The sequence below is a fragment of the Bos mutus genome, chromosome 4 (genome assembly GCF_027580195.1).
Source record: "Bos mutus isolate GX-2022 chromosome 4, NWIPB_WYAK_1.1, whole genome shotgun sequence".
Lineage (NCBI taxonomy): Eukaryota > Metazoa > Chordata > Mammalia > Artiodactyla > Bovidae > Bos > Bos mutus.
In genome coordinates, this window is record NC_091620.1 from 12095919 (window position 1) to 12114408 (window position 18490).

The 18490-nt window shown below is 51.2% G+C and overlaps 1 protein-coding gene across 1 annotated transcript; it reads right to left on the bottom strand.

Annotated features, from left to right (window-relative positions):
- Positions 1-3292: 3292 nt before the first annotated feature.
- Positions 3293-11041, bottom strand: FAM131B (family with sequence similarity 131 member B). The gene is made up of 7 exons (XM_070369059.1): positions 10487-11041; positions 7965-8074; positions 7617-7652; positions 7250-7343; positions 6177-6374; positions 3995-4138; positions 3293-3814 (listed from the first exon to the last, which is right to left on the bottom strand). The coding sequence occupies exons 1-7, from the start codon at positions 10512-10514 to the stop codon at positions 3342-3344; spliced, it is 1083 nt and encodes a 360-aa protein (XP_070225160.1). The 5' UTR covers positions 10515-11041; the 3' UTR covers positions 3293-3341.
- Positions 11042-18490: the final 7449 nt, after the last annotated feature.

Consider the following 18490-nt stretch of genomic DNA (forward strand, 5'->3'; position numbering starts at 1 on the left):
CTCTGTTCTTGAGCTGATCTAGCCGGGGCTTCTCCTGCCCAGACCCAAGGCTCAGGGCAGCTGGGCCACTGGTTCACCCCCACGCTTCTTCGGGGCTGGTCCTTTGTATTCCTCTCCTAGAGGTTCAGTGTTGAAATGGCCCAGCTCTTTGATGCCTCCGGCACTTGGGAAGTCAGAGACCCTTATCCTCCCCAAGCCAGTGACAGGGAGCCTGCCATTACCCTGCCTTCTCTGCAAGTGGTCCCAGGTGCTCTTGAATCCACCCCCAAGGCTTTCGTTGCTCCCTTCTTTTCAGTTCAGTTCAGCTGCTCAGTCGCGTCAGACTCTGCGACCCCATGGACTGCATGCAGCATGCCAGGCTTCCTTGTCCATCACCAACTCCCGGAGCCTACCGTTATGCCTCCTTTAATTCTTTAGTTGTGCCCATCCCTGGCATCCTCCTCCTTCCCGCCCCATGCCCAGCCTCCACCGCCCCCCAAATAAGACACTCATAGCCGAAGGTGCCACCACAGTGTTTAGTGCCATTGAACACAGCCTGGAACCATCTCCAGCAGGACACCCCTTCCGCCTCCCCAGGGCCGAGAGAGAGAGGCTGCAGCTGGGGAGGGGCCTAGCCGTGGGCCCTGGAGCCCCTGCTCCTGTGTGTATAATCTATAGTATTTATATATATATTTATATATAATTCTCTCTGTAATATATGTCATAGAATCTCTCTTGGGCCTGGGGTGGAAATGTCACATTAAGAAAACATGCTAAGACTGGCCATAAAAATGGATATTTCCCAGACCTGGAAGACGGAGTATGGGATGTACAGGTGGGGGGCGCGAGGAGAGGTAATAACTCATTCACCAAGATTCCCTCCTTAAGAGGAAGGTGTGGGGGTGGGGTGGGGGGCGATGGGGGGAGGGGAGGAATGGAAGATTGCGATTTTCCTTTAATAAAGTGAATTGAAAATGAAAGTGCACCCTCCCCACCAGAAGAAAATAATTTAGCAAGAGCAGTTTCATTCACAATGATATAAAGACAGCCCCATTCTGGGGGCTGTCCTAAAACGTGCTGCACAGCCTTTAACCCCAAAGAAAAAGCAACCCTCCCCCACCCCCAGCAGCCTCTTCCGGCACATGCCCCTCCCCTCCCCCTAAAATAGGCTACAAGCAAACCCCATGCACCCTGGCCCCCAGCACCAGAGAGGCAGTCCCTCCCTTGGAAGAATTTTAAGAGGGTCCCAGGCCGGCTCCTCGGGTTTTCTCCCTCTTCAGAGCAGAGGGGGAGCTGCTTGCAAAGTGCAGACCCCGCCCCACGAGACCTCTGGTCTGCAGTGTTGCCAACGCCCCGCAGAGGCTGAGCCCCACCCCCGCTCACGCTCACATCTGAACTCTACTAGAGTCCTTCAGAGTTTTAGCCATCTTTTGGCAGGACTGGCAGGGACCGCTGGGCTTCCTCAGGGAAGGAGGAAGGAGAGAACGCTGCTTTAGATGACCTTTCCTGACTCCACAGGGCCCTGAGCGGAAAAGGAACTGTTGATGAATGAACCCGCTCCCTGGACTGGATGTCCCCTGCGGTCTGGGGGTGGAAGATGGGGCACGAAGCGGGTCAGAGTAAAGAGAAAAGGATGATGCCTTAGAGAGAGGGCAGGGTGCACAAGGTGAGGAAACAGGGACCCCTTGAGAGGAGGAAACCGTGACCCTCAAAACCCCAAGGACCTGCAACAGTGGGTGCAGGGTGGGGCCAGCAATGTCCGGTCACATGATCACACACAACCCGTAACCGCTTTGGATGAGGTGTGATCACCTACCTGGGCTCACCCTGCTCACCCGTTTCCTCCAGGAACCACGCCCTCGGAGGGTGGCCATCCTCCCCTCCCCCAGAAGACGTGGGACGTGGCCTCGGTTGCATTTCAGGGGCACGTGTGTATGACAGTAGGGGCTTGATGGGAGGCAGGGTCATACATGGACGGAGCCACCCCAGCGCTCAGCTGCCTCATTCTGCAGCCGGGGCGGGGGTGGACTCTCCACTCTACCCTTCAACCCAACCCCTGTCATCAGGCTCTGTGACATTAGTCCTGGGGCTTCACCGGCTGCCCAGAGGTTCCCCCCCAACCCCCACCCCCACCCCAGAATGGCGAGTCAGTGTGGGAGGGCAAGCAGTTTCAGGGGCTTATGCCTCATTGTAAACCATACTGGAAGGAAGAATACCTGGTCCTCCTCTCTTCCTCCGCAGGTCTGGGGAGGGAGGGGGGACACCTGTGAAGTCCTCCCTGGGAGGAGGTGAGGAGGGGCAAAGGGAGCCAAGCACCCTCACTGCTCCTCAGCTAACACCAACCCCCCTCCCCCGCCCCAATCAGGGGGGTGCCTGACAGCACCAGACCCCTCCCTCCACCCGCACTCAACCCTGAGTCCCCAAGAAGTTATAAAAATGTAGAAAAGGCAAAGAGAAAAGTGTAAACAGCTCCAGAGAATTAGGGCTGGATGGAGGGAGGCAGCTTCATGCTTCCTGTCTGGCCAGGACACCAGCATTCCGCGTCTCCCCTTGGGTGGGGGGCGGGCCGGGGCTCCCAGAGCAGGGGATGGAAGAAGGCAGAAAAAGGGAAAAAGAGCTGGAGCAGCCAGCCCTGGTGGGGGTCCTTTCCCAGGTCCGTGGGGTCCTCTGTTCACCTACTGGATATACTCAAGATCTGAAAGCACGTGGCCCGTGTTTGTCCCTGGTCTCACCAATGACCACCGGGCCCCTGTGCGTCCCAGCTGCCATGTCCACCGCCTCTGCGACCCCTCATCTCTGAAGCCAAGTTACCTCTGAGGGTAGACTCTCCACTCTCCAAGGAGACGTGGTCTGTACGTTGCTTCCCCCCCGCCCCGGGTCCATCGAACCACATCCAACAGCCCCGCAGGTCCGTGCCTCATAGGAGGGCTGAGCCTGGGCCACAGCCAGAGAAAAGAGTCGGGAAGAGCGAGAGTGACGTGGAGAAAGGAGGCCTTCAGACAGCCACAGTGGAGGCTTCTGGAAGACGAGATCAGAGAGCAGAGAACGGCGATCCAGGGCACGGCGCTCCTGTGCTCGGGATGCACACGGGGGCTCCGCTGCCGCAGACCCAGAAGCCCGCAGGCAAGCGAAGTTCCGGGCCATCTCGGTTGCCCGGGCCTCAATTCCTGGACCTGTGGTCTCTACAGCATAAGCCCGGATAAAATTCCACCCCGGCCCTCCGTTTTGCTGGCGAGGACGCCTGGGCTCATCAGCGTCTTCTTGCCCAGGTTTCAGGCGCGCTGCTGGGGGAAGGAGGAAGGTGTGGTTGCAGCCAGACCCCTCAGGCGGGAGTGGATGGCTGGGTGAGAAGTGGGAGGAAGCTAGTTGTTGGCCTCGCCTTCCTCCTCATCAAAGGACTGCACGCCTGAGGATGTGACGTCAGACACCTTCCGGCTGAGAGCGGTGGACATCTCGGGGTCCTCGCGTGGGGAGAGGGACTCCAGGTCCCGGCACCCCGCATCTTCTTCCTCTTCAGGGGCCAGCGGCCTCTTCTCCTCCTCGGCGGGGCCCCTGGCCAGGTCCACCCCGCCCACCCCTGGAGCCCAGTCAGTGTCTCCCCCCAGCAAAGACGACGGCTCCTGAGCAGAGTATCCCGAAGCAGGTTGGGAAGGTCCCATTTCATGCAGGCTAGGCTGTGAGTCACCAAATGCAGGCCCGAGATAGGATCCTGTGGCCGGAGAGGCAATGAGGGACTGGTCGCTGGCTTCCCAGGCATCCGATGACCCCAGACAGTACATGCCCTGGGACACATAGGAATGAGGCCAGCCATCCATCGGGGCTTGAGCGAGCGCATCTGGAAAGAGAATCAGGAAGGTTGGTGGGGTCCCAGAACATCATCAAAGGCAGCGACAGCAGCACAGAGAATTGAGATGGGGGTGGGATGTGGCAGGCAATAGGAAAGCTGATGTGAACACAAAGCCTTAGAGATGAATGGAGGTGGCCTCTGGGGTTGGATTCTGGAACCGGTCCTCACCCTGACTCTCCATCAGCTCCTGGTAGTTGTCACTGTAGTTGCAGCCCAGTGTTTCCTGGGTGGAGTTGACACTCATGTCCTCACCATCCATGGAAGACCAGGCCATGAGAGTGGCCTCCGAGATAGCAAACTGTTCCATGACACCTGGGAGAAGAAAGGTAGTTGGCACAAGACACCTCCAGGAAGCTTAGACACATGCCTGGGGAGGGAGCATCAGTGCGGTGCTGTTCAACAGGAATATAACACGAGTCATTTGTGCAATTTAAAATTGCTGCTGCTACTAAGTCGCTTCAGTTGTGTCCGTCTCTATGTGACCCCATAGACGGCAGCCCACCAGGCTCCCCCGTCCCTGGGAGTCTCCAGGCAAGAACACTGGAGTGGGTTGCCATTTCCTTCTCCAATGCATGAAAGTAAAAAGTGAAAGTAAAGATGCTCAGTCGTGTCCAACTCTTAGTGACCCCATGGACTGCAGCCTACCAGGCTCCTCTGTCCAGGGATTTTCCAGGCAAGAGTACTGGAGTGGGTTGCCATTGCCTTCTCCCTTAAAACTGTCTAGTAGTCATGTTAAAATGAAACAGGTAAAATGAATTTTAATAATACATCTTTAACCTAATCTATATAAAACTGTCATTTCAATGTATAATCCGTATACAAATTATTGAGATATTTTACGTTCTTTTATTCACACAAAGTCTTTGAAATCCAGTCGATATTCTGCACTTATGGCACGTCTCCGTTTGGACTAGCCGCATTTCAATTCTCAGCCACATATGGCCAGCAGCTACTGTATCGGACAGCAGTTTTTGTATATGCCCTAAAACAAGGCAAAATCATGGGTGACTTCCCAGGTCAGACTTAGAATTCCTAGGGGAAAGAGTTGGGGGGTCTTCTGGTGAGGTATCATAAGGGATTAAAATTGAGGATTTCCAGAAGTTTATCTTCAGAATTTTTTAGGAATGGTAGCTAGTGCTAGGTAGTCAAGGCCAGAGGAATCTAAATGGGAGGGATTGTAGGTCTACAGTGGTATCAGGCTGAAAGTTTAAGGTCTGGGACGGCAAGGGAGCGGGAACAGAGTAATGAAGGTGCATAGACTTGGGGTTCCCATGCTAGTCAAAGCCATGAGTAAGTTGAAGCTTACTTTGCTAGCTGCCCTGCATTACCCTCTACCTGTTCATGTCCCCTCCCCACTGGTATTTCATCTGCCATGCACACCACCAGAGCTTTTCCTGAAGTATCTCATTGAGATCTGCCACCAAGGCTTGGCCAATATTGATGTTATTTAGTTGCTAAGTTGTGTCCAACTCTTTGCGATCCCATGGACTATAGCCCACCAGGCTCCTCTGTCCATGGGGTTTCCCAGGTAAAAACACTGGAGTGGATTGCCATTTCCTCCTCTAGGGGGGCTCTTCCCCATCTAGCGATCGAACCCATGTCTCCTGCAAAGGCAGGATTCTTTACCTCTGAGCCACCAGGGATGCCCCTGCTGAGTGTTATAAGTACATCATATGCCTGCCTCCTACCTCTCCTGAATAAAAGCTCTTCTGTACACACCCTCTCCTCACCTAGGTCCCTTGATCTTCTGGTTGTTGAACAAGTAAGTTGTCTGTAAGTGAATCCATGACAGCAAAGTGCTGATGGGCAAAGGCTAGAAGAGAACCCCAAGGCTTTTCTTTCTTTTTCATCATAAAACATAAGTAGACACAGAGACTATTGAAGTCTAAGGCCCCTGCTTTATTTTTCCCCTGTAAGAGGGAATCCAGAGATTGGACAGTCCTACCATGTGGGAGAGATGGCATCAGGTGGACCCACAATCTCATGTTAATTTTCCTCAACTTCTGAGATGATAATAAAAAATAAGTTTGAGGGACTTCCCTGGTAGTCCAGTGGCTAAGACTCCGCACTCCCAATGCAAGGGTCTGGGGTTCAATCTCTGGGAACTAAAATCCCACATGCCACAACCTAAGACCCAGTGCAGCCAAATAAATAAACAAATATTAAAGAAAAAGTTTGAGAGCCCTTATCAGAATGAACAAGTCAGAGTCCTTGAAATTCGAGCTAGCTGGGAAATGAAGTCTGATGGTCATCATATGGACAGAGTCAGTCCTACCACAGGGGACCAGGTTGAAGAGTGGGCCTTGGCCATCCTGAAAATGTGTCTCTCGAGGGGCTGGAGAATAAGTACCTGCGAGGAAACGGGCCTCCTTCTCGCCGTCACTGAGGTCGGAGTAGGCATCTGTGTCTCTGCGGACGGCCTCGTGGCTGTGCTGCGGCTGGATGGCTGGTGTCTTCCCCCAGCCTTGCCACTCAATCATGTGGGCCACCCGGCCCTGCCCCATGGCTGTGGGCTTTGTCACGTGGTCCTTCATGCTTCTCGAAATCCCTGAGGGGCCAGACATTCCCCACGTCCTCCAGAACATCACACAATAGCCATACCAGGTTCCCTCCGAACCCCGTTATCCCCACCCTAGCCCCATGGGATGCTGTCTCATGAAAAGGGCAGGTGATGCCCTGCTGCTACTGCTGCTAAGTCACTTCAGTCGTGTCCGACTCTGTGTGACCCCATAGACGGCAGCCCACCAGGCTCCCCCGTCCCTGGGATTCTCCAGGCAAGAACACTGGAGTAGGTTGCCATTTCCTTCTCCAATGCATGAAAGTGAAAAGTGAAAGTGAAGTCACTCAGTCATGTTCGACTCTTCATGACCCCATGGACTGCAGCCTACCAGGCTCCTCCATCCATGGGATTTTCCAGGCAAGAGTATTGGAGTGGGTTGCCATTGCCTTCTCAGGTTATGCCCTGCTACTGCTAAGTCACTTCAGTCGTGTCTGACTCTGTGCGACCCCATAGACAGCAGCCCACCAGGCTCCCCCGTCCCTGGGAGTCTCCAGGCAAGAACACTGGAGTGGGTTGCCATTTCCTTCTCCAATGCATGAAAGTGAAAAGTGAAAGTGAAGTTGCTCAGTCGTGTCCGACTCTGTGCGACCCCATGGACTGCCGCCTATCAGGCTCCTCCATCCATGGGATTTTCCAGGCAAGAGTACTGGAGTGGAGTGCCATTGCCTTCTCCGAGGTTATGCCCTAGGACACCGTATATGAGGGGGGGTCTGGAGGGTTGGAGGGGCTTGACAGAAAAGGCAAACAGGCCCGGAATATGGGGATAAGGGTGTGTTTTCCAGGCCTGAAGCGGCAGGGAGTCTGAGGCCAGGAGCCCACAGGTAGTGTTCTGTCTGAAAGCATCCCCAGGTGGGGAGTCTCACCTGAGAACGATGACTTGGCCAGGGCCCCAATGCCATAGGCGTTCGAGTTTCGCTTAAGCTTCGGAAGGATGGAAGTGGTGTCCTCCATGGAGAGCTGGGAGGGGGACGTGGGAGATGGGGCAGAGGGATAAGAAAGTATGGGATGCTTGTATGTTCAGGAGGAAGGATCTGAGCTAGGATGGGTGATAGGAAACCCTGATACCCAGGAAGCCCAACTCCAAACTGCTCTTGGAAGTTTGGGGGTTCGTAAAGAACGTGAGGGCTTCCAGGGCCCATTGGAACCAGGGAGCTCTGTGTTCTATGGCAGGCCTATGGGAGAGGAGTTATGGGGGAGGAGGATGTCGGGGGTGGAGGGAGCTGCACTCACATTGATGCCATCCCAGGAGAAGTCTGTCCGGGTTTGCTGCAAGGAGAAGAGGAGAGGGGGTGGGTACCCAGGGCACTTCCTCAGAGGGCCTTCCGGAAGTGTGTGAAGTAGGCAGGGCTTTTCTGAGAGTCACACCGGGAACTTGGGGTCTCAGTATGGAGCATTGGGCTTGTACTTGAGGAACAGAGGAGGAACATTCTGTGAAAGGGTCAGTCTGGGAGTGGGTCTGGGATGTTATCCTGGAATTCAGGAAGATGGCTGAAGGACCGGGTTTATGCGTGGTGGTTCCGGGGTCTTTGTGAGCTCTTTCGGGAAGGCAGCTGAGCACAGGAGTTGGGGGAGGCTCACCTCGGTGGATGGCCGGTGAAGGCTGCTACCGTGCAGCGAGCTGGTGCTGTCCATGTTGATTTGGTCCACATCCTTCAGGCCCTTCCAATCCACGGCAATCACCTCATTTCCTGCGATGGCCAGATGGTGACTTGCGTCCCTTTTACCCCCTGTGCCCACCCCTATGGCCCCTCATTATTCTCTTCCTGCAGAATTCTGATGCCACAAGTGGGGGGCCAGCCCCCCCTCCCCTCCCACAACCACTCTCTCTTCCGATTGCCTAGTCCCCTCTACATCTCCCCTCACCCCCAGTGAGCTCAGTCAAGAACAGCACACTTAGGAAAAGTGTCCCATGAGCTTATTTGTTGCTCTTGTTTAAATGGAAGGGCCAGTGGCTAGGTTTTAGCCGGAAAACAGTCCTCCATTCTGTCCCAAGGGATCTCTGAGGGTTTCTTTATGGGAGTGCCTGGGTTCTGTACTTTTCCTCTATTAGGTCTCTACAAACAATGGCAGAACTTTTCCGAGGCCAAGCTTCCCTCCGTGTTGGCTTTATTACATGTGAGGTGGAAGGACTGCATCTTCCCTGGTGGACCCTCAATGGGGGCTGGTGGATTTGTATGAGAGGAAGGAGATTTGGTGGGGATAGAGGTGAGAGCTGGGTGTGTTCACCTAGAAGCAATGAGAGCAGAGAAGCAAAGAGATGGGATCATTCTACCTGACTGTGGGAGACACAGGCTAAATGAAAGAGGAGAGAGAGCAGGGGACTTTGAAAAACAAAAACTAAGGGAACAGGAATTCAGGTCCGAGTGAAGACAAAAGACAATGGGAGGGAGTGGATGGGGTTTGAGGACTCTTAGTACATGGAGGCTGCTGGTGTGAGGGCAGGGTGTGCCTCCTGGAAGGCTTGGGGAAGAATCACTTGGGTGGTAGATGCTGGGCATTCAAGCATAAAGTTTTCTGATTCGGAGTTTAGGATTAGGGGTCCACTCTTGAGAAGAGGGGAATTGAATGTGATCTTGGGCGGCAGCAGGAGGTACTGGGCGTGTAAGGATGACATAGATGCTGCAAGCGGAAGCACTGTGGTTGACAGGTCTGAGAGAGGAAGGACCCCTACAAAGCGGGCATTTTCTCCCTGGGGCTACAGGCGAATGGTGCCACGGGTCAGAGCACAGGAGGTGGCTGGGAGGGAACGGGAAAGACGGACGTCTGGGCGAACAGAGCGGGAATGGGGCAGGCAGGGAACCACCTCTGAGGGGAAGGGAGATGGGGAGGACAGAGTGGGAGAGAGGGGTTGGGGGGAGGTGGCCTTTGCAAGAGAGGGAGAGCTGAGTCAGAGCCGCGGGGGGCAGGGAGGGGGAGGGAAAGAACCCCGAGCAGAGGTGAAAGCAGAGCGGGGCGGGGGGCGAGGGGGTGGTGGTAATCCATGGGAATATATCCGGTCTCAGAGAAATCAGGCTTTTGGAGAGTGAGTTCGTTTGCAATAATAATACGAATTATTCTCTCAGCCTAAGATCACTGGGGCATGCAGGCGGGAGAAATTGGGAGTTGCAAAAATTAGGGGGTTGGGGACAGGGTTGGATCAATCTGTTGAGCTGTGAGAGCGGAGTGGGTGCACGGGGTAGGGGAGAAGGGGTGGTAGCAAGGCAGAGGGGAGAAGTCTTAGGAGGCGCCTCGCTTCCTTCCTCAAGCCAAAGGTAAATAAAGAGCCGGCCCCGCCCCGCCAGCCCCGCCGACAGGTGCAGTCGGGTCCCCGGTTCCCTCCGCCGCCGGCCCCACCCTCCGGGGAGCCGGCTTCCGACCCTTCTCCGGCCCTCTAACAGCCCCCCGCCTCCTCCGATGTCCCCGGCTCGTCCCCTCTACCCCAGCCCAGCGCGGCCCCATTCCCTCCGGGCGTGGAACCCGTCGCCCTCCCGGAGGCACCAGGCTCATCCCGCCCCCGCCCCGGAGGGAAAATGCACGTGAACAAAGCAAATCGGGGGAGGCAGGGACGACAGAAAAAGGCAACGGAGAAGGAAAGAGATGGGGGCAAAACATCCAAGCCGGATGGAGGCGGGGTGCGGTGGGTGGATGGGTTGGGGGGCGAGTGCGAAGGAGACTCGGGGCTGAGACTGAGGCTGGGGGGTCCTTCCAAGGGGGGGCTGCTCCGGACACGGAGTGGGGCGAGGAGGCGCTGGGGAAGGCAGGGCCTGGAGGTGGAGGGTGCGGGGACGGGAGAGTAGGGGAGAGCCACGGAGAGGATGCCGGTGGGGGTATGATGGAGAGGGACCGCGCCTGGAGGAGGGCGACGGAAGGAAGCTAGAGGGAGACGGATGCAAAGAGCCCTGAGGGATGCAAGCCCAGGAGGCGCGCGCGAGGAGAGCGAGGAGAGATGAAGGCAAGGACCGCGAGGGCTCGGAGGGAAAGTGAGGAAGCGAGGCCGGACCGGGCGGGTGCGGAGAGAGGGATCCCGGGGAGGGGCGCGGGGCGCGGTGGGGGAGGGGGCCGGAGGACCGGGCCGGGCCGAGACCTGCCTCCGCCCGCGCCCGCGCCGCCGCGGTACCCACCCACGGTCCGGGAGCCGATGCAGCCCATGGCTCCGGGCCTCCAGGCCGGGCCCTCACCGACGCGGGGCGGGCGCCGGGGGGAGCACCGGGAGCCGCGCCGCCGCCCCAGCCGCTCTGCAGCGCCGCGGCCGTCTCCGCTCGGCTCCGCTCCCCCCTCCCCTCTCCATCCCTCCCCGCGGCAGCCTCCGTCGCCGCCGCCGCCGCCGCCGCCGCCGCCTGGCTCCCCCGCCCCGGCTCGGCTCGCGGCGGCGGGGAGGGGGCGGCCCGGGGATTGGCTGCGCCGGCGCCTCCCGGCCCTTCCCCCGACCCCGCCGCTGCACTCCCAGCCGCGCTCCCTGGGGGAGCCTCGCCGCCGCTTCCCTCCCTCGCCCTTCTCCAGCCCCGCGCGAGGGACTGCTCGCCGGGTTCCCGCTGGGCTCGGGGCGGGGTGGAGAGGGGAGGCTGGTGGAAACCCGGAGGATACCCGCCCGGGGTCTCACGAGCCGGGTGGAGAGCCCCGGGCCCACCCTTCGAATCTGGGGGATTGATTTTGAGGGTCGAGCTTGGGGATGCCTAGAGAGAAAGTGGAATGAGAATAAAGCCTGGATTTATTGGGCCTTGGCCGCCAAATTCCGCAAACACTTGTTTTCTTCCCGGGGTGGCCTCGGGGACAAATGGGAGCGTGGTTGGACGCGGTTGGAGCTTCCTGTTCGCTGCTTTATGCGCCCGAACAGATCGCGAAGTCTTTGCAAGCGGATCGCGTGTTAGACTTCCCAGGGCTCGGCGCTCGCGGGAAAAGTCGGGCATGCGGGGACGGTGCAGATGACCTAACTCCAGGTCTGATTGGGGAGGGGGAAATAGAAGATCCTTCAGTCCCATCTCCAGGGAAATAAAAATGTCAGGACTCGAGGCTAGCTAGAAGACAGTTTTATATCCAATGTAACTTTTCTGAGCCATGGTCTTCTCTGACAGATGAGCACAACCGTGTCAGAGGCGGTCAAGAGCCCGGAGGATTGAGGTCTGGCTGGTGGGGTCGGGTGAAGTAGGTACTGAGGGCTTCCTGGGTGACAAGGGTCAGTGGGCACTATAGTTACAGCAGGGAAGAAGTGGAGTCCAGAAAAGTCACAGGAGAAAGGAAGGAGAGACCCGTTTATGTAAGCCCAGCTCGGCGAGCACGAGCACAAATGTCAGAAGCAAATGCTAACCCAGGCTCGGCTTTCATGTGCCTCCTGAGGTTGAACAGGGAGCAGGGCAGTGGACCAGGGGACTCTGGTGTGGGCACGGGACAGGGAGAGAGACCAAGGCTCATGGGGACAACCTTTTAAGCTTTAACTGTGAATCAGAAGCGAACCGTTAGTGTGATAACCACTATGTTCTGTGGAATCCCAGATGAGAGAGAGGGGGAAAGATACTAATAACTGCAGATCTGGGAGATAGGATGATGGAGACGGAACTGATCTTTGGTCTCTGTGCATGAAGAAATAAACCAGATCTACATCTCTAGAACCACAAAAGAGAAGACAGAACAGTGGTCAGTAGGCTTAGATTTTAATCGCCTTGGGTGTTTTGTGGCAAGATTTGCTATCTTAGTTTGACAGTGGAGGGAATTAGAAAGTATTTCCCCCCGGTCAGCTTTTGTTGGTTATACACAAGAAGGACAAAGTGGATTTTGCTCTCCGGAAGTATAATGTCTAGCTGCAAAGGAAAGAAAATAGAAAGATGGTTAAAAAAAAAAAAAAAGATGAAGAAACAGCCTCCATTACTGTAGTAATGCTCGCAAACCCCTGTTGTTTGAGCAAAGAAAGCACTGACTCTCCAGGTCAGAAGTCATGAACCAGGTGGCCAGCTCTGCTTTCGCCTTCTCACCTGAAGCTGTCCTTCCCTTGGAGTGCTTTCTGATTCTACTATTCTCATCAGTCCTCTGGTCCAAACATGGATACAAGCCTGGGTGCCCTTAGCACAGTTGCATAAGGTTGCTGTTGTTCAGTCACTAAGTCGTGTTTGACCCTTCCCAACCTCATGGACTGCAGCATGCCAGGTTTCCCTGTCCTTCACTATCTCCTGGAGTTTGCTCAAACTCATGCGCATTGAGTTGGTGATGCTATCTAACCATCTTGTCCTCTGCCACTCCCTTCTCTTTTTGCCTTCAATGTTTCCCAGCATCAAGGTCTTTTCCAATGAGTTGGCTCTTTGCAGCAGGTGGCCAAAGTACTGGAGCTTCAGCTTGAGCATCAGTCCTTCCGATGAATATTCAGGGTTGATTATTTAAATCAAGTCAACTCTAAGTCTTGATGATTTAGTCCCATCCTATATTCTGTCTTAAAGGTGTTTCCAGCATCAGAGAAAAGGAATCTATCAGAGGCACAACACTAATACGCTTCCTTCCTTCTTCTTGTACTGAATCATCTTACTTCTCACCATTTAAAGACATTTTCCCAGTCTCTTTGCCATCTTCTGAGCCAAGGTCAAAGACTCTAGTTCTGTTATGAACAGGAACAACCTTTCTGGAGGACAATTTGACAGTGCAGATCAAAAAAATCTTTAAAATATGCATTACTATACTTACTAAATTGTGACACAGCAATTTCATTTATAGAAATAGTCTAAGAAAATAAAAATAGAATGTGGACAAAGATTTACAGCACCCATCAGAGCACAATTTCATAATAATTATAAACACTGTACACAGCACACATGTTGAAATGTAGGGATGAATTAAATAAATCATGCTATATGCCTATAATAGAATATTATGCAGCCATTAATACTATCTTATAACTGTATTTGTTGAAAATTCCTCATGATCTATTGTGATGTTATAAAAAAGCAGGCTATAATAATGACAGGATATCAATTTTTGTTTGAAAATCACACACACACACACACACATACACATACACACACAGATTCTTCTCCTGCCTTTTGTCAGGATTTCCATCCCGAATAATTTATGGGATTCCTTGAAGAAAGCCTATGTTTTACAAATGTCCGATTCCACTCATCAGTTACAGTTTGACTCTCAATGAAATTACAATATTAATCAGTCCATTTCCAAAGTCTAAAAATATAGGACTTTGGCAGAATGCCCCAGTAAGGCGCTGGCACGTCCTTATTGGTTCCCTTTGGGGCACAACCCCAAGGTGAAGTTATGTTTCTGTCTTCACTGTGGTTGCTGCTTTGTGCTCCTAATCTCTTGTGGACAGAACTTGGACGGAAGGAACAAACCAATTTTAGAGACAGTACTGCTGAAAATGGGGACTCTCGCCCCAGGATCCATGGGCAGAATCCACAGTCCATAACCTTGGATGGGAAAAAAAGGTGTTATGTTTACTAACTTGTCATAGAAATTCTCTGTGCTTGTTAGGGTTGTAGGCAGCAAATCGTGGTAGTATTAGAAGTGCTGCACTGTGTCTGTATCAGCCGTGAAAAGTGCAGATGTGTCTATGTTGTGGCACAGTCGCTGAGTCCTGTCTGACTTTTTTGTGACCCCATGGACTGCAGCACACCAACCTTCCCCATCCTTCACTGTCTCCTGGAGTTTGCTCAAACTCATGTCCATTGGATGGCATTGGTAATGCCATCCAACCATCTCAATCCTCTGTTGCCCCCTTCTCCTCCTGCCTTCAATCTTTCCCAGCATCAGAGTCTATTCCAATGAGTCAGCTGGCCAAAGGTGGCCAAAGTATTGGAGCTTCAGCTTCAGCATCAGTCCTTCCAATGAATATTCAAGGTTGATTTCCTTTAGGATTGACTGGTTTGATCTCCTTGCAGTCCAAGGGACTCTTAAGGGTCTTTTCTACCACCATAATTTAAAAGCATCAGTTCATCAGTGCTCAGCCTTCTTTATGGTCTAACTCTCACATCCATATATGACTACTGGAAAAATCATAGCTTTGACTTTAGAGACCTTTGACTAAATGTTAGCAAAGTGATACCTCTGCTTTTTAATACTGTATCTAGGTTTGTCATAGTTTTTCTTCCAAGAAGCAAGCATCTTTTAATTCTGTGGCTGCAGTCACCTTCTGCAGTGATTTTGGCATTCAAGAAAATAAAATTTGTCCCTGCTTCTACTCTTTCCCTATCTATTTGCCTTGAAGTGATGGGACCAGATGCCATGATCTTAGTTTTTTTGCATGTTGAGTTTTAAGCCAGCTTTTTCACTCTCTTCTTTCACCTCTATTAAGAGGCTTTTTACTTTCTCTTCACTTTCTGCCATTAGAGTGGTATCATCTGCATAACTGAGGTTGTTGATGTTTCTCCTGGCAATCTTGATTCCAGCTTGTGATTCATCCAGCCCAGCATTTTGCATGATGTACTCTGCATATAAGTTAAATAAGCAGGGTGACAGTATACAGCCTTGACTCACTCCTTTCCCAATTTTGAACCAGTTTGTTGTTCCATTTCCGGTTTTAACTGTTGCTTCTTAACCTGCATACAGGTTTCTCAGGAGATAGGCAAGGTGGTCTAGTATTCCCATCTCTTTAAGAATTTTCCATAGTTTGTTGTGATCCACACAATCAAAGGCTTTAGCTTAGTTAATGAAGCAGAAGTATATGTTTTTCTGGAATTTCCTTGCTTTTTCTGTGATCCAACGAATGTTGTCAATTTGATCTCTGGATCCTCTGCCTTTTCTAAATCCAGCTTGCACATATAGAAGTTCTTGGTTCATATACTGTAGAAGCCTAGCTTGAAGGATTTTGAGGATTTCTTTGCTAGCATGTGAGATGAGCACAATTGTACCATAATCTGAACATTTTTTGGCACTGCCTTTCTTTGAGATGGAATGAAAACTGATTTTTTTCCAGTCCTGTGGCTATGGCTGAGTTTTCCAAATTTGCTGGCATATTGAGTGCAGCACTTTCACAGCATCACCTTTTAGGATTTTAAATAACTCAGCTGGAATTCCAATACCTCCACTAGCTCTGTTTGTAGTAATGCTTCCTAAAGCCCACTTGACATCATACTCCAGGATGTCTGGCTGTAGGTGGGCGACCACACATCACGGTTATCCAGGTCATTAAGATCATCTTTGTATTGTTCTTCTGTGTATTCTTCCCACCTCTTCTTAATCTCTTCTATTTCTGTTACGTACTTGCTATTTCTGCTCTTTATTGTGCCCACCTTTGCATGAAATGTTCCCTTGGTGTCTCCAGTTTTCTTGAAGAGATTGTCAACTACAAATTGGTGCTTGCCAAGGACATTTGCTGTCTGCCTCTGTGGAGACTGAGTCCTATGCTGCTGCAGCCCTGAAGGGAGTTCAGGGTGGAGAAAGAAGCACTCTGTGCTCTAGGGAAACTGGTGGAACAGGTCTTTGGATAGTTAGATATTTTAGGAACTGATTTCATAATCCCAATCTTCACATCTCCTTATATCTAGAAAAACACTAAATCCATTCATGGTGACATCAGCTTCTTGTGACTAGTAGAAAACCTTTTGTAACATATGTGCTTGATTGTGTCAACTCCCCCTTCCCCAAAATCACATATATTGACCTTCCCCCAGTACCTCTTTGAAACAGTTTCTTAGAACTATTTGAGGTGCTATCTCCCAGACTGCAGTCCCCATTTTGCCCTAGATAAAACTTAACTCAGAACTCTCACATTGTATATCTTTTTTTGGTCAAGAGTTATGGTGACTGATGAAGTGACCCAGAGCAGCAGCCCCTTGCATCCATCTGCCTGCTCAGGGAGGGAGACCAGATGAATTTGGATAAGTGTCTCCCGGTTCTCAGATCTCCTGTTTTGGTTGATGATCCTGAGTTTTACTTGGCAGTGGGGCAGGTTACGTGCCACCTTCCAGTTGAAAGATACTGGGGCATACCTACTCATGATCTAGATACTGAGTGGGGCTTGGTTGAAAGATATCACGGTGCTCAGTTGCAGGAGACTGAGTGGGCTGTGCTGAGTAGTTAGGTAAGAGGCTGATTGGATGCTTTTTCTCAGTTCGGCCCGCAAACACAGAAGCAAGAGGCATTAGCAAGCAGCCACTAACTCCAGCCAGGGCTATGTATGTACAAAATTAGTACTTGCAAGTACCTATTTCATTGAGGAAATTATACTAAAGGAGATCGCAACCTAAAGGATCCAAATTTGGGGTCCTTTTGATATTCCAAAATGGATATTTTTGCATGCAGTTACAAAAAGCCGGTGGTAAGATCGACTGAATGGAATGCTTACTTTGATATCTAGAAGATCCTAAAGGAGAAAATGATAGAGTAACTTCTTTGCAGGAAACCAACAAGAAGTTGCTTGAAAATATATCAGAACTAAAAATGGCCACTAGCACTGACTCTGCCAGGTCACAGGTCTAGGAGGACTTACTGGGAAGTCGTGTTTGGGGGATTTTTGCCATTTGGCTTTTGATTTCTGGGCATCTCTTTGCCATTTGTTTTATTTGGAGTGAGACTTCCAGCTGGTAAGGATCTGGCTTGGTTGGTTTGGTTTGGTTACTTTGATTTGAGCACACAGATTGGTTTGCGCACACAGACATCTGGTCCAAACTATATGAGTTAAAAATGGGAAGCGCTTCCTCTAAAATTCTACACCCCACCTGGAAGCCTCTTGGGAAAAATTCTAAATGACTGGTCAACCTATAGCTATGATCCAATGATAAAGAAAAATAGCTTGAAAATATTAGATCTCTATTGCCACAGTATGGGAAAATAGACTGAAGTTCCCTTATGTCCAGGACTCTTCTCCTGTAATCAAAAGTCTGGGGCTAATCAAACTAACACTCCCACCTCCCCAGAGGGACAATCCCTGCTGGAACCACTCTGCCTTTGTTATCAATGCCTATTGAGCACTATCTGGTCTAAAATTTTGGCTATGAAACTATGACCACAGAAAAATAAAGATAATTTTTACAGTGTGGTCACAATATTCTTTAGGCTCCAGAGAAAGTTGATTAAAACTTTTTTGATGTTGTCCTACTAGGAGAAGATGGTTTTCTCTCCCTGTGCCTTGAGACCTTGACTTTCAGGGACACTTATCTAGACCATCTCTAATTCCTGAATCTGAAGGGGAAAAAAGAAGGAAAAGAAGTCTTTAAAAATTTGTCTTATTCCAACTGTTGTAAACTAGTGAGCTTTGTATTGTGATATCTAATTCATGGCTAAGTTTAGAAAACAAAGCTATGAGAGCTCTTGTTGTTTCTGTTTGGATATATGTATGGTGGGAGAAATATCAACAACCTCAGATATGCTTTTGATACCACTCTAATGGCAGAAAACGCAGAGGAACTAAAAAGCCTCTTGATGAGGGTGAAGGAGGAGAGTGAAAAAGCTAGCTTAAAACTCAATATTAAAAAAACTAAGATCATGGTATCTGGTCCTATCACTTCATGACAAATAGAAGGAATTAAGGTGGAAGCAGTGACACATTTCCTCTCCTTGGGCTCTAAAATCATTGTGGATGGTGACTGCAGCCATGAAATTAGAAGACAATGACAAACCTAGACAGTGTATTAAAAAGCAAAGACGTCACTTTGCCAACAAACGTCTGTATAGTTGAGACTCTGGTCTTTCCAGTAGTCATGTAAGAGAGCTGGACAGTAAAGAAGGCAGAATGCCAAAGAACTGATGCTTTTGAACTGAGATGCTGGAGAAGTCTCTTGAGAGTCCCTTGGAAAGCAAGGAGATCAAACCAATCTTAAAGGAAATCAACTCTGAATATTCACTGGAAAAACTGATATTAAAGCTGAAGATTCAATACTTTGGCCACCTGATGTGAATAGCTGACTTGTTGGAAAAGATCCTGATGCTGGGAAAATTTGAAGGCAGAAGGAGAAGAGGGCAACAGAGGATGAGATAGTTGGATGGCATCACCAATTCACTGGACATGAACTTGGGCAAACTCTGGGAGATGGTGAGGGTCAGAGAAGCCAGGTGTGCTACAGTCCATGGGGTCTTGAAAAGTTGGATGCGACTTGGTGACTGAACAACATGTCTCAGTATGTGTCTGTATTTTGGATATTGTTACTTAGGTTAATTCGTAAATGAGTTCTATTTAACTGGCTTAAAGAAAAGTC